This window comes from Opisthocomus hoazin, chromosome 7 (assembly GCF_030867145.1).
Source record: "Opisthocomus hoazin isolate bOpiHoa1 chromosome 7, bOpiHoa1.hap1, whole genome shotgun sequence".
Classification (NCBI taxonomy): domain Eukaryota; kingdom Metazoa; phylum Chordata; class Aves; order Opisthocomiformes; family Opisthocomidae; genus Opisthocomus; species Opisthocomus hoazin.
In genome coordinates, this window is record NC_134420.1 from 70,909,068 (window position 1) to 70,924,489 (window position 15,422).

General features: G+C 57.1%; 1 protein-coding gene across 4 annotated transcripts in view; it reads right to left on the reverse strand.

The window, feature by feature from the left end:
- Positions 1–6,255, reverse strand: part of SAMD4A (sterile alpha motif domain containing 4A) — a 120,258-nt gene extending 114,003 nt beyond the window's left edge. For all 4 annotated transcript variants that reach the window (XM_075427107.1, XM_075427105.1, XM_075427106.1 and 1 more), the window contains exons 1-2: positions 6,174–6,255; positions 5,001–5,610 (exon numbers count right to left, since the gene is read on the reverse strand). In XM_075427107.1, coding sequence (XP_075283222.1) covers positions 5,001–5,196 — 196 coding nt within the window. In that variant the 5' untranslated portion in view covers positions 5,197–5,610; positions 6,174–6,255. The remainder of the gene's footprint in view (positions 1–5,000; positions 5,611–6,173) is intronic.
- Positions 6,256–15,422: the final 9,167 nt, after the last annotated feature.

Below are 15,422 nucleotides of genomic sequence, written 5' to 3' on the forward strand. Positions count from 1 at the left end.
CATTTAAGCGTCCCAGCTCATGATTTCTCATGAGCAGAGCCGGCAGGGCTGCTCACCCCCCTGCACCAAGCAGGGGGCTTCACTCCTCGCCCCGTCCTCCTCCCGTGACGCCCGCTCAGCCCCTCCGGTCTCCCCCACGGGACAGCCCAGCGATGCTCTCGCGCAGCCCAAGGGTGCTTCAACTAGAGCTCGGCATCGCAACGCAACGGCGAGCCGAGGAAAATTATACATAAATAAATAAATCGATAGAGAATCATCTTCAGGCTGGTTTTCCATCAGTGGGGGGTCACTGGGGGCGAGATGGGAGTTTGTCTGTGCCCACGGCAACAGTCGTAGGGCCGGAGCCACCACGAACTAAGGACAGAAGAGGCGAGGGCTGCAGGAACGTGTCATACCTTTTAATAGACCAGCTCGTACAGCTGGGGGGGGAAAAAAAAAATACCACAACCACACAAGCCCTCCTTTGAGCCGGCGCACCTTCGTGCTTGGCCATTTTTTCCAGCTGCATCACTCGGTCTAATTAAAGACATCGCCGTTCCCTGCAAGCCTTGTCTTTTCCTCCGGCCAGGCCTTCGCAGGACGAGAGATCCAGGTCATTCTGACGCTCTCACTGCGATACTCGACAGCCTGCCAGAATGAAATAAAGATTTTGGCCTTCATGTGGGAAGCAGCTAATGTCCTGTGCACAGGGTGGAGAAAGCTGCTCGGCCAAAACTGTCACTGCCATCAGTGCGGGTGGGCGTGCGGATGCCTGGAGGACTCACAGGAACCTTCTGGCATCTCCGCTGGCCAGCAGCAACCGAAGAAGTGAGGAAGCCACGGCAGCTCCAAAGCTGGAGCTGGTGGGATGGGATGTGGGACTACTCCAGTAAGAAAACACCCAAACCCACTCAGTCCCACTTCTTGGGCCATCGTCCCAAGAAGGTGGGAGCAGAAGCACATCCTGCGCTCAGTGCCAAAAGCCTACAGACCACGTTTCGTGGACACAGCAGCCACCCATCTCCTCATGGGGTCTGCACCCCACAGACTGGCCGGACCCAGCACCCCTGGGTGTCTCGAGCACTGCGGGTCCCGCTCCGCTCCTGCCTGACCTTTGCTGGTGGCTCGGAGGAGGTCGCCGCGTCCTGACGGCTCTGAGCAGCTGGGACCAAAGCCGCCCAGCCAGGCCAGGCTGGAAGGAAGGAAGGAAGTTATAGCAGGCTTTTAAATAGCGCTGTGTAATACCTGAAACTTCTATTTCTGTGCACGGATAATATGGTTTCTATATTCTTCTCCACGAACGGCAGGCCAAGCCATTCGCCCTCAAACTGAATTAGCAGCAACCCACGTTCTTCACCAGTTAAACCATTAAAGCTCTGTGCGGCTACCCATGGCCACCACGTAGGACAATCAATCACAACCAGTGAAGAAACGTATAGACTTCCTTCCGTGCTTGCTTCTAATGCCTGATTTACCTTTACAATCAAGCAATACCTCTCAAGGCATTAGGGATTGCAGGTGGTCTCGCAGCCCCTGCGCCACATGTAGTCACCACATCTCCAGCGTGACCCGAGACACCAGAGTGGCTTTTTGCAAGGCACCTCTCTGAGGCGGGTGACGGGGCTATATCCACCCCTCTATGCCTGAGCAGGTATCCAAAGAGCAGGAGGCTCCTCAGGACTTTTTGAGGGTCAAGGCAGCAGAGCCACGTTGGGTTCGCAGTCCTAATGAGGAGGGCCTGGCTGTCTTTATCAAAAATACCCTTACACTTGGAATGAAAATCAGATAGAACTCCTTCAAACTAAATATACTTGCTTCTCCACGTCAATTAACAAGTTATAAAGAGGTCTTTTTCTTCCTTGAGGTTTCCCCATCTCACCCCCCGTACAGCAGACCTCTCATTTGGAGTCTTCCATGCAAGAAACAACCTGGACACCCTTGTTGAGAAGAGTTTCCCTGGTCCCCACACCTGAAGGCTCATGGATGTAGCTCCACCAGCCAGCGAGGACCTCACGCGCAGGTCTCTCTTTGGGCTCCCTCCTGATTTCAGTTGCCGGTGATGATATTACCAAGGATGGTGCCCATCCACCAAGGAACGCAGCAGGGCTGCCACCTCCACCTAACGGCCACGAACTAGGGATAATGTTCAGGTTTTTCCACCTCCCCAACAGGGTTGAGGCCAGCGGCAGGTCCTGCCCGTTCAAAACAACTCTCTTCTCATGGGGGCCCACTGTTTAAGTCAATTCGGACACTTGCTCCGGCACAGCGGATCAGCGTGTTGCATTCAGACCCGCGTTGCTTGAGTCATGGTGACATCCCTTGCCAGACAGAGGATTTCACCCATGCTTCATCGAAGGTGACCACCCCACGTCTCAACAGCCGACTCCTAGGTCCCATTCCGGTTGTGCAACCCCGTCACCCTGCGGTCCCTTACACACTGCCATTGCCACGTCCCCAACGTCAACAAGGACACTGGTGGGGCACCTACAAGCAGGGAGCCACCACTCCCAAGCCAGCAACCAGCAGGAAAACACACCAGGAGCCACCTCAGCCCCAGCCTGGGAGGGAACTGAGCCCAAATTAGTTCTGCAAACAACGGGATTCAAAGAGTAAAGAGTAACAGCAAGGTGAGCTGACGACGCTGCTCTTCAGAAGAACCTGTTGTGGTTCCACTGCCAGCCAAGTGACAAGCGCCAGGTTAGAAAATGGGGCGGTTTAAAAAAATACAGGTGGTTTTCGGAAGAAGGCAGCATTAACTCTGGCAACTAGAAGCCATTTCCCAACAGTTCTTGGTTGCAAACCTTGGCCACCCTTCCCTCCACTGCAACAGGACCGCCTGGCTCGGAGAAGAGCACAACCTGCTCTGCAGAACGTGTGGGTACGTCCATCCCACGGGAAAGCTGTACGGAGCGGTGCGTGGCCAGGAAGAGGGACTCAGCGGCTCCGGGTTTTGCTATGGGAGTTACAAATGCCCTGGAGGAATGGCTGATCTTTGGAAGAAACGCCCGGGGAGCGCAGGAAGGGACGGGTGGGAGGCTGGACGCCAAGCCCCGCTCGCAGGAGAAACCCTCGCGCCGAGCGAGGTCAACGGGATGACAGAGGGGCGAGCCGGGATCGCTCGCACGAGTAGAGGTGGGAAGGGTCCAAGCCCCCGATTCACACCTCGGCTGACACCGAGCCAACGCCGCCGCGCAGACGTCGCGCCAGGGAAGACCTCAGAAACGCCATTTTCCTTCGTAATCCCCCATCTCTGCGGTCAGAAGGTAAATCATGTCCCCCCCCCCCAACGGCTTCACCAACCGTGGGGACGCAGCTACCGCCAAACCCAGTCTGAACGCAAAACCGCGACGCTGCTAAACGACTCAAAATTAAAAATAGACGGCTCACGCCTGCGCGGGCGGCCGCGCGCCCACCCCGGAGCAGCCGAGCCCAGCGAGCGCGCTCCCCCCCCGGGGCCTCCCCACCCAAACGGACGAGGTTCGGCCCTTCAGCTGTTTATAAAACCCGCAGCGTTGCGCCCGGACGCCCTCGGCGGCATTCCTCCCGCTCATCCCTGCGAGCTATATAAGGGAACGGCCAATTCCAGCGTCGCTCGCTCCCCCCGCAAGCAGCCCCCCGTCCCCTCGCGCAGGAGCAGCCCCGCGCTCGGTTTCCTGCAGCGGGACTTCAAGCCGTCTTCGGTCGGACGCGGCGTCGGGCTGGACCTTGTCATCAAATGGCAGCGCGGGCGGCTGCCAAATCCTGCCGGCTGGGTGCTCTAATGGGGAACAGCTGGAGAAGGAGCCGGCCTTCCTCCCGCCCAGCCCAGTCCGCACTGGGGGCTCTGCTGGGGAGCCGGCCGATTCCCCACCGAACCCCGAAACGCTCCCCGGCACCGCTTCTGCGCGCGCCGCCCGAAAAGCCAGCGCTCCCGGGGTCTTAAACCAAAAGGATGCTCCGCAGCTGTGAGGGGTTTGCTTCGCTTTTGGGTTTTTTTTTTGTTTTTTGGAGGTTTTTTTTGAGAGGTTGGGGAAACCAAGCTATGCAACTTGGCGAGATTTCACCCTCCCCACTCATATCCAGGCTTAGGCTGCCCAGGGAGGCTGTGGAGTCTCCTTCTCTGGAGATATTCCAGCCCCGCCTGGACGCGGTGCTGTGCAGCCTGCTCTGGGTGACCCTGCTTGGGCAGGGGGTTGGGCTGGGTGACCCACAGAGGTCCCTGCCAACCCCCACCATGCTGTGATCCCCTATTCCAGAAACTCCGCTCAAAGCAGCTCGCGCCCCTGCGCGCACCCGCGCTTGGGAACGCACACACGTCCGTAAACCAAGCACGGCCACACGCCGCCGTTCTCCGTCCCCCTCTCACCCCCGTTACTTCCACGGAGTTGGAGTAACTCGGAACGGGGGGCGTAAATCTCGCCGCCACGCATCCCGCGCGTAAATCGGTCTACTCGTGTTTTCCCAGAGCTCCGCTGAAACGCGAGGGGGGGATTCAGAGCTGCGGGGAAAATACGCGTCCGAACGGGATCCGAATGATGAAATAGGAACTGAAAAAAATTTAAAAAAAAAAGGATAACCCAGCCGCTCAGACCTTCAGAAAATAAGAGAACAGCAGCTCTGAGTTTATCTCGGGCAGCGACGCGCTGCTCCTGCACGCTGCAGAAGGCAAAGCAAGCCCCGCCGTCCAAAAGAAGCCCAGAAAATCCAGACTCTACGTGACCTGACTTACTTATTTCACAGGAAACTGCATGGAATGAGGAAGGGGGGGGAGGAGGAGGAGGAGGAAAAAAAACCACCCCACGCTACCGTAGTGACACCACGCCACGGACCGGAGTAGCTGGCTGCGAAAAAATAAAATCAACCCGAAATCAACCGTTTGCAAAATAAAACGCGAGGAGCTGCTGACGGCATCGAGCCGGGGAGCCCTGGCTCCCCGAGCTCCCTCTCCGCTTGGGTGATTTATGTTATTTTATGATTATTTTAAATTGTGCCTGCGTGGGAGCGTCGCCCGAGGTCCGCGGCCAAGCGAGCGCCCGACTCACCGGGGTTGTTGGCTTCGCCTTCGAGGACGTGGAGCTCGGCGCAGTCGGCCAGGGAGTGCTCGAGGCAGAGCTGGAGGAAGCGCGCCTGGGTCCGGCTGAGGCGTTTCAGCAGCGAGAGCAGCGCGACCGTCTGCTCGCACTCGTTCCAGCCCTTGAACCAACCGGCCAAGACGCCGACCTGGTCTCGAAACATCATGGTGATGATGAGGAGGCACCTCTGCCAGGGGAGGAAAATAAATACCCGGGGAGAGCCTCCCTGCCCCGACGCCGCTGCCTCCCCTGCGTCTCACGTCAGGGTGGAAAAATGAGAATTAAAAGAAAAAAAAATTAAAAAAAAATGAAAATAAAAAAAAATTCTCCGCGGCGATGAGCAGGTTGGGTTCGGTTTCGGACGCAGCTTTCGGCCTGGGTTGGGTTTTGCTCCCTTCTCTTCTGGCTCCGGCGCAGCGCTGGATTCTCGGGGCGGGGGGGGGCGGGGGGGGGGAGTTTAAAAAAAAAAGGGGGGGGGGGGGGAAATAAAAATAGCCAAAAAAAAAAGGAAAAAGCCCCGCGTCAGGGCTGCCCCGGCGAGGCTGCGGCGGCGGCGGGCGGGAGCGACGGGGCCTCACACCTGGAAGAGAGGGGTGGGGGGGTTCAGCGGGGGGGGGAGGAGGAGGAGGAGGAGGAAGGCTCGCCCTCGGCCCCCGGCACGCAGCGGCCCGGGCCCCGCGGCCCCGCTGCCTCCTCCTCCTCCGAGGAAGAGGAGCAGATCCCCGACCCCCCACCCTGGGGGATGCAAGCGAACCCCCAGCACACCCCGGGGGGGGTAAACACATGGGGGGGGGGGGGGATAAACACCCGGGGGGGGGGGATAAACACACCGGGGGGGGGGGGGATAAACACCGCTCCCACGCACCCAGCACCCGAAAGGGGGGCGGGGGGGGATAAGCCGCCACCCCCCCGCACTGCACCCAGCACCCCGAGATAAGCAACCCCCCCGGGGTGGGGGCGAATAAGCAACCCCCCCGTGCATCCAGCACCCGTATTTGGGGGGGGATATGCACCCCCCCCACACGCACCCGGCCCCCGGGGGTGTCCCCGCTGCAGCAAAGCGCAGCTAAAAGAGGGGGAGCAGCCCCCCCCATCCCTCCCCCCCCAAAAAAAAAGTTCCCCCCTCCTGGCGGAAGCACTCACCTGGCTGCTGGCGGCCCCGGGGCGCGGGGGGGGCCGCGCCATGGCGGGGAAAGGGGGAGGGGGGGGGAAGAAGAAGGGAGGGGGGGGCGGGGGAGCAACGCGAGCAGCGGCGGCGGCGGCTCCGCGGCGCGAGACTGAGCCCAGCGGCGCGCCAAGCCCCCGCTCCCCACGCGCCGTCATTTGCATAGCGGTGACGTCATTCGGGGGGGCGGGGGGGGGTTGCGAAAGCCGGGCGAACCCTGGCAACCCCGCGTGGCTCCCCCCGCCCCCCCCCCCCCCCCCGCCCCCCACTCCTCGTTCCACCCCCCCCGGGGAACCGGGGGTGCTGAGGGCGGGGGGGGGGGCCGGGGCAGAGCCTGCACCCCGAGTTCGCGGCCCACCCCCCCCCCCCCCCCGCCCGCTGCGGGAGTCCCGCGGGGGGAAGCCTCCATCTAGTGGGCTGCGGGGTAACGGCAGGGCGGGGGGGGCACCGGGGGGCGGCTCTGCCCCGGGAAACGGCGCTCGGCCAGAAAGGGGATTTAAATAAATTGTTGTTTCGGGGTTTTTTTGGCGTTTTTTGGGGTTTTGCACGTCGACGCGCTCAGCGGTAAACGGTGCGCTGGGGATTTGGGGGGGCAGTGCGTGGGGAGGGGTGGGTGGGCGATGGGTGGATGGAGGGACGGATGGACGGATGGATGGTCAGATGGATCAGTGGATCGATGGATGGATGGATGGATGGATGGACGGATCGGTGGGTGGGCAGGTGGATGGATGGGTGGCTGGCTGGCTGGCTGGCTGGGCAGATGGATGGATAGATTGATGGATGGATGGATGGATGGATGGATGGATGGATGGATGGATGGATGGATGGATGGATGGATGGATGGGCTGGTTTAACCCTGTGAGCGCTGGCAGGGCAGGATTTGTGTTTTGGGCTATCGATTTCCCCTGCAGATTTGATTTCCATGATAGCCAAGGGCTGGGCAAGCTGTCCAGAAAGAGAGATGGGGGAAAATATACCCCAAGCACAAGCGTTTGCAAGAAGACAAGAAATAGGGCTACGAGGATGATGAGGGGACTGGAGCATCTCTCCTGCAAGGAGAGGCTGAGGGAGCTGGGCTTGTTCAGCCTGGAGAAGAGAAGGCTGAGAGGGGACCTTAGAAATGCCTAAAAATGTCTTAAGGGTGGGTGTCAGGAAGACAGGGCCAGACTCTTTCCAGTGGTGCCCAGCGACAGGACAAGGGGCAACGGGCACAAACTGAAGCAGAGGAAGCTCCAGCTGAAGATGAGGAAGAACTTCTTCCCTCTGAGGGTGACGGAGCCCTGGCCCAGGCTGCCCAGGGAGGCTGTGGAGTCTCCTTCTCTGGAGATATTCCAGCCCCGCCTGGACGCGGTGCTGTGCAGCCTGCTCTGGGTGACCCTGCTTGGGCAGGGGGTTGGGCTGGGTGACCCACAGAGGTCCCCTCCAGCCCCTAACATTCTGTGTATACTGAGCAGAATCAAATGCTTTGTAGAGCATAAATAAAGGTGTAAAGTGTGTTTATTTGTGGGCACAGTGAAGGGATGTCAAATGCCTGATCCGTGCACAGCTCGTGCGTCGGGGAACAAGTGACACTGGTACCTTTGCAGCAATTTCCAGTCCCCGTTGCTCTGCGGACAGGGAGGCGCGAAGGTGGGTAAGAGATGTGCTGAGGTGTCTGTCAGGAGGCGGTAAGGGAGGGAGATGTGATGGGTTTGAGGCAAACTGGGGCTGAACCCCTTCGCCAGTGAATCTGCTCCCCAAAAGTGGCTGCATGCTCTAGTAGGTGCTGGAGAAAGGAAAATTCCGTGTTTGTGCACCCTTGCACTGAAGGAGCAATGCACGTGGCTGAATCCGTCTCTTTCGGGGGAAAAAAATGCAGCATGGAGGTAAAGCCTGACCAAAGGCCCTGGGAATGCCCAGCCCAGTGTGGAGGAGCATCGATCCCGCAGCAGGACGGTAAGATGAGGCTCAGAGAATCACAGAATGGTGGGGGTTGGCAGTGACTCTGTGGGTCACCCAGCCCAACCCCCTGCCGAAGCAGGGTCACCCAGAGCAGGCTACACAGGACCTTGTCCAGGTGAGTCTGGAATATCTCCAGAGAAGGAGACTCCACAGCCTCCCTGGGCAGCCTGGGCCAGGGCTCTGTCACCCTCAGAGGGAGGAAGTTCTTCCTCATCTTCAGCTGGAACTTCCTCTGCTTCAGTTTGTGCCCATTGCCCCTTGTCCTGTCTCTGGGCACCACTGGAAAGAGTCTGGCCCCGTCCTCCTGACACCCACCCTGCAGATATTTAGAGGCATTTACAAGGTCCCCTCTCAGCCTTCTCTTCTCCAGGCTGAACAAGCCCAGCTCCCTCAGCCTTTCCTCATAGGAGAGAGGCTCCAGTGCCCTCCTCATCCTCGTAGCCCTCCACTGGACTCTCTCCAGTAGCTCCTCATCTTTCTTGAACTGGGGAGCACAGAGCTGGACGCAGTCACTTCCGAGTCACTTCCAGCAGCTCCTACACGTTGAGAGCAAACGATTCATCTCACCCCGCTCACGGGTTCGCATGTAACACGCTTCAGCTTTCAGTATGTCTGGTGACTAATTAAACAAACAGCAGCGGAGTTCCCTGCCAACAAACCCCAGCCATCTGTCTCCTCCTCCTGCTCCGTCCTAAGAAATGGTCAATCAAAGAGCCCCTTTCCCCTCACCTCGGTGCTGACAGTCCTCCCGCTGCCTGGGCATGCCGAGGGACAGCCCACGGAACTGCGAGGATACACCATCTGCCATGCCGGTGCCTGCGTCTTGCACGGCAAGAGGCAACGAGGCTCGTTAAACCATCAGCATTAACGGCACGAGCAGCTCTGGGCAGAACGCCGCCCGCATGCAGGTTGCTAATTTAAGGGTTGCCAAGCGTGCTTCGCCGATAACGCCTCTCGGGATTTGGATTCTGCACATCTAAAGCGGTAATAGCAGCAATCAGAAAAATCTCATCTCATGAGACCCCACCTGGAGTCCTGCCTCCAGCTCTGGAGCCCCCAGCATAGGAAGGACATGGATGTGTTGGAGCGGGGCCAGAGGAGGCCACGGAGATGATCCGAGGGCTGGAGCACCTCTGCTACGAGGACAGGCTGAGGGAGCTGGGGCTGTTCAGCCTGGAGAAGAGAAGGCTCTGGGGTGACCTTAGAGCAGCTGCCAGTGCCTGGAGGGGCCGACAGGAAGGATGGAGAGTGGCTTTTCACAAGGGGGTGCAGTGACAGGACAAGGGGGAACGGCTCTAAACTAAAAGAGGGCAGATTTAGATGAGATATTGGGAAGAAATTCTTCCCCATGAGGGTGGTGAGGCCCTGGCCCAGGTTGCCCAGAGAAGCTGTGGCTGCCCCCTCCCTGGCAGTGCTCAAGGCCAGGTTGGATGGAGCTCTGAGCACCCTGGGCTGGTGGAAGATGTCCCTGCTCATGGCAGGGGGGTGGAACCAGATGAGCTTTAAGGTCCCTTCCAACCCAAACCATTCTATGATTCTATGATTCTAATATTTAGGACTGAAACATCAAAAGTGAGGCCGGGCAGACCGGCGAGAGATGGTGTCTCCCCACATGCAGCAAGGCACGAATGGGTGTGAGTGAAAGGACCGAAGCCACAGAGGCTGTCCTGTGCTCCAGAAGACATCAAGAGCACATCTGGTAAGGAAACCAAAAATTACCATCTGCTGCTCAGGTGACTACAAGCACCCATTCCCCACAGTGTCCCCAGGAAGCAGGCGCAGAGGAGTGAGAGCCTGACATGCCAGCATACGCTGTGATGCTTGGAGGTTTCTATGGTAATTAAAAAATGTGTCTGTAACCCGCGGAAGAAACACCCCGCTGCATCACCAGATGCATTGCGGGGCGGGCAGCGCGACAGAAGGATCCCCAAGCTGGCTGGAAGCAGATCGCCCTTCCTGGGGCTGGTGGGCTGGGGTGGTGGGACTCGTCAACACCTCCGTGGTCGACTCTTCCCCGCAGACGGAGCATCCGACGTGCAGACGCTGCGTCCTGGGAGCAGAGACAGCCTGGCCAGCGCCGCACAAACGCGGGGCAGAGCGAGGGGCGAAGCGGGATAATTCCGTTTCATATGGTGATTCCTGGGGGAACCTCAGGAGCTTCGCAGGTCCAGCCAGGGCATTTCGGTGGGGCTGCAAGTCCTGGGGCAGAGCATGGAGGCTGTTGCCGGGCTTTGCATCACCTTCATGGTCATTATTCAGGCAGGGCTGACAGCGTGGTCTGGCCGACCTCCACTGCCGGCGTGCCAGGGCGGCTGGGCACGGCAACATCTAGGCACCATCTACGTTTCTGTTTACCACTTCAGAAAGAAAACAAGAGGCCTGTGGTCATGTTAGCCAAGCAGGTGGTCTAATCAAATTAGTGGATCTTGACAGTTCATGAGTTCAAAGGAAGCAGTTGCTCATCTCCATGGTTGCTCTCTGGTAACATATTTAGCTGAAGGAAGGACAAATATATCCACCAGCACACAACGGTCCTGATTTACTATCTCATTAAACCCAAGTATTAGTGAAAATATCACGGTAGGCAGGCTGAGATAATTAAACACGACATCTCTTCCATTTTTTCCTAGACAAAGCGTGGCAATCGGCCACTGGCATGCTGGCTTTTTCTTTACCTTGGGTGGTGAAGTGCAGCTGTAAAATTCAGACAAATAAGCCCCGCCAAAAACAAACGCAAAAAAAGGAATATAAGAAAAGTAAAATGAAAAAGTAAGCAATAAAAATGACATGGGTCTATATTTCCAAACTGGATGGGGCAGCCCAGTAAATTTGTATTTATGTTCACACTCCAGCCCCCAGCCTGGGGTTCAGGGATGTCCTCGGGTCTGAATTCACCATGAGAGGAGCCGCGATCTTCCAAGATCTGTCCTACACATTTCTGCTTGGGACTGGTGGACGTGGACACAGATCTCTTTTGCACTGAAGAACACAGAAGAAAACACGATCCTGGCCCTGAACTGCCTAATCTGGCTCTACATCCACCGCATTTTGCTGGCATCACTTTGGGGCAGGGTGTGAAATACTCATCTTCCAGCCCTAATGCATGATCCCACCACGCAGATCAGCTCTCAGTCTGGATGTATCACATAATCACAGAACGGCAGGGGACCATCCAGCCCAACCCCCTGCTGAAGCAGGGTCACCCAGAGCAGGCTGCACAGCACCGCGTCCAGGCGGGTCTGAAACATCTCCAGAGAAGGAGACTGCACAACCTCCCTGGGCAGCCTGGGCCAGGGCTCCGTCACCCTCAGAGGGAAGAAGTTCTTCCTCATCTTCAGCCGGAACTTCCTGTGCTTCAGTTTGTGCCCGTTGCCCCTTGTCCTGTCGCTGGGCACCACTGGAAAGAGTCTGGCCCCGTCCTCCTGACACCCACCCTGCAGATATTTATAAGCATTTCTAAGGTCCCCTCTCAGCCTTCAGGCTAAACAAGCCCAGCTCCCTCATCCTCTCCTCACAGAAGAGATCCTCCAGTCCCCTCCTCATCCTCGTAGCCCTCCGCTGGACTCTCTCCAGTCACTCCTCATCTTTCTTGAACTGGGGAGCCCAGAACTGGACACAGCACTGCAGATGGGGCCTCACTAGGGCAGAGTAGAGGGGGAGGAGAACCTCCCTCGTCCTGCTGGCCACACTCCTCTTGATGTACCCTAGGATCCCATTGGCCTTCTTGGCAGCCAGGGCACACTGCTGGTTCATGGTCACCCTGTCGTCCACCAGGACACCCAGGTCCCTCTCCGCAGAGCTGCTCTCCATCAGGTCAGCCCCAGCCTGTACTGACGCATGGGGTTGTTCCTCCCCAGGTGCAGGACCCTGCACTTGCCCTTGTTGAACCTCATCAGGTTCCTCTCTGCCCAACTCTCCAGCCTGTCCAGGTCTCGCTGGATGGCAGCACAGCCTGCCAGTGTATCAGCCACTCCTCCCAGGTTTATGTCATCAGCAAACTTGCTGAAGGTACGCTCTGTCCCTTCATCCAGGTCGTTGATGAAGAAGTTGAGTAAGAGTGGGTCCAGTACCGACCCCTGGGGAACCCCACTAGGTACAGGCCTCCAACTCGACTCTGCACCCTCAGAGTTCTGTACAACCACTCCTTCTTCAGCCCTGTCAGTGGTAAATCAGGTGTTGCAGGCTAAATCCTCATGACAGCAGCGCCCGCTGACTCTCCTGACACAGGAGGCAGTGACACCGGGCGATGGGTGGGGAGGGCTGGGAGGAAGAAAGCATTCAGCCCTCCGGTGTGAGGTGCACCAGGGGATGGGTGCGCAGCTGGAGGGGAAAGAGAAGGAGCGGCAGCATTGGGGTGCTAGTGAAAGCACTGGGAAGTACTGGGTAGCATGGGAAGTGCTGTTCATGTTGTATTTGTTTGGCTGTTGTCAAGGGATTTCTTGAGAAGATTGAGAAGACCCCGTTTCGTCTCTGAAAACGCCATCGTGTCGTGCCGTGAGCGCACTGGTGCCTGTCTCTCCAGCAATGGCAGCTCTGCCAGGGTCTCAGGGACCCCAGGGACACAGAGGCAACAAAATAAATCAGCTTAACCAACGGTTCTCAAAGAAGTGCCCCTTGCAAACGTATCACAGGTTGCTCTCCCGCCCGGTGACACCCACAGAACTGGTGACGAAGAGGAGCTGGGGAAGAGGGGGATGAGAAAGGTTTATTTGTCCAGGTGGGCAGTAGGTTTCATTGGGCTCTTCCAGTCCCACACAGCCCCAGGAATATAAAGGCAGGCTTTTGCATCACAAAATCTTATCATCCCATCAACGGCAAGCGAACATCTGCAGAACTTCTCTTTGCAAAACTGAGCCCTCTGTGTGTGTCCGAAGCCTGACTCGAGCCTGGCTGGACCTTCGAGCAGCCCAGTTGTAAGGCGTGCTGGTTCCCAAGGGGCACGAGAGATGTCCCATCCCAGCCTCTCTGACCGGCCCTTGGCAGAGGCACAGAGCACAGCTCGTGATGGGACTGCAGCAAGACGCCTGCGCGGCTCCGGGCCCCTCTTCATGCGTGCTAACACCCCACGAATGCCTGCCGGTGGGGTAGCTCCCTGGATGGCCACATCCCACAGCCTCACGTCCTGTTTACCTACAACATGCCGATTTTTCGAACCATTTCCAGCCAGCGCTGAAAGCAGCTTGTTGTAGGATTTGGAGCTGGCTGAGGCTGTGTTGCAAGCAGATGGCCTTGATGAAGCAAGACGCTGGTCCCTGGGGAGACACCATTCAGGGGAGCTGCTCGACTCCCCGGCTCCAGCAGCTCCCAGGCAGGCTTGGAGATGTGCATTAGCACACACCATCGAGGAAATTGCTTCCCTAACCACCCCTTTCAAGCAATTCTCTTTGGAAGCCTGGTTCCAACCCAAGACACGTGTCAGCAGCACTGCTACCAAGGCAGTTTTCCTGCTTAATTATTCATAATGAAGCGTGCCCAATGCTGACAGAGTGATGGTGGTTTAAGGAGAATTTCCTTCAAGGAGAGTGGAAGAGTTGCAAGGCTGGGGGAGGTTTTCGATGCTGAGGTGGAGGAAAACCCTCACTCTCTCGCTTGAGAAATGGCAGGGGATCCAAGTATGGAAGGCAAACACAGGGGAAACAGCTCGTGTTGGTCCTCCCACTCCTGGCTCCAAACATGCAGCTTTCCACAAAACCTACATGAGTAACATCTTGGGCTGCACAGACATAACCAGCGTGTGTGCGCGCAGCCAGAAGAAATGTCCATAGAGATGATCCTCCAAGGTGTATTCCATATTTTGCTTGAGTCCTCCGAAGACATTACAAGAAGAAGTGACAAGCAGGGGACAAGATGTGGAAACTGAGCGACCTGGGGAGAGAGGCACCGCATGCTTAGGAGGTAGGATGGGTCTGGGAGAGGGGATCCAGTCTCAGCCGTGCCCCGCACACTGTCCTCGTGGCTCTCTCCATCCCAGCACATCTCAGGCCGCTTGATTGCCCAGGACCGCTGCCTGCTCACCCTGGTATGGAGGTTGCTTATCAAGTGTCCTCAGGAGAGCTCCATAAATGAAGGCTGACACATCTATGCAGGGCCAACAGCCAACTGGGCAATACCAGCCCCAACTCCCTGGTGAACCAGACCAGTCGCACGATGCTCCACCAGATGCTTAAACTGCTGCTCAGATGTATTTACACGCTTCCTTGAAAAACGGGGAATAAATAAATACATAAAATTGTAAATGTTGCTTTGTATATGCCAAACTTGGCTATTCCAGCTCATCTATAGACACAGTGCAGCAGAGCACAGCAGAGGTCACCTCTTCCCGAGGAGTGGGGAACCCTGGCAGCTCTGCCCATGGGCCACCCAATATGCTTGGTGTGATATGCCAAAACGCCCCCAAAACGCCGATCCTATCTTTGTGGGTAGCAAGAGATTTCTCTGCTAGAGGTGGGAAAAGAAGAAAAGAAAAGGAGAAGATTCTCATGGAAACAAGCAGATGTAAAAATGGGATGAGGACATCTTGCTAGGTCAGATTCATGTGGGTAAGGTCGCTCAGGCAGACTAAGGCCCATCTCCAGATGCTGCTACAAAGGATTATGTTGCTCCACATGAGATGCACACAAAAGACTGAAAATCATTCCTACTCTTGTGCTTTAAGGAGCTCATTTGGAGAAACAAGGCTTGTGATCAAGAATCGGTGAGTGCGTCTTTGGGTTTGCCTTGCCCTCGTGTGGATTGGTCCTGCTCCCCGCAGCCGAGACTATACGAGATCATGTAGACGGCTGTGGTCAAAACTGGTTGCTGGCTCCAGGGCGAAGCTTGAAAAGCCTCCATGTTTACTGTGATTTTCCCCAGCTTCAGCAGCATCCGTCCGCCTCTGTCCCCACCACCTCTTTCAGCAGCCTTCAGACTACATGGGACAAGGGAAATTATTGACTGTGCTGGGAGACGTGGTTTTTACGGGGATCTTTGGAGTATAAACACTTAAAGTACAGCAACCAGGAACGTTTAAGGACGCTATGGAAAAAGTGGCCTAATGGAGGTCCACCTCTTCCAGTTGGCTACAGCAGATATATCCAGTGGGGAATAGTGGAGCCCCACATCGCCGAGGTCTCAGCTGGCCACAGCCGTCGGGAGCAGGGCAGGATGAATCGCAGGGAAACCTGCACATTGCCAACCCGCCTGTCAAACCCAGCAAAAATAAGCCCAGCAAAAGGAGCAGCAAAGATCTGGTGAGGGTACAGCTCTGCAAAGCCTGGGAACTTCTGAGTCCTCAAGCTGCTGTGAAA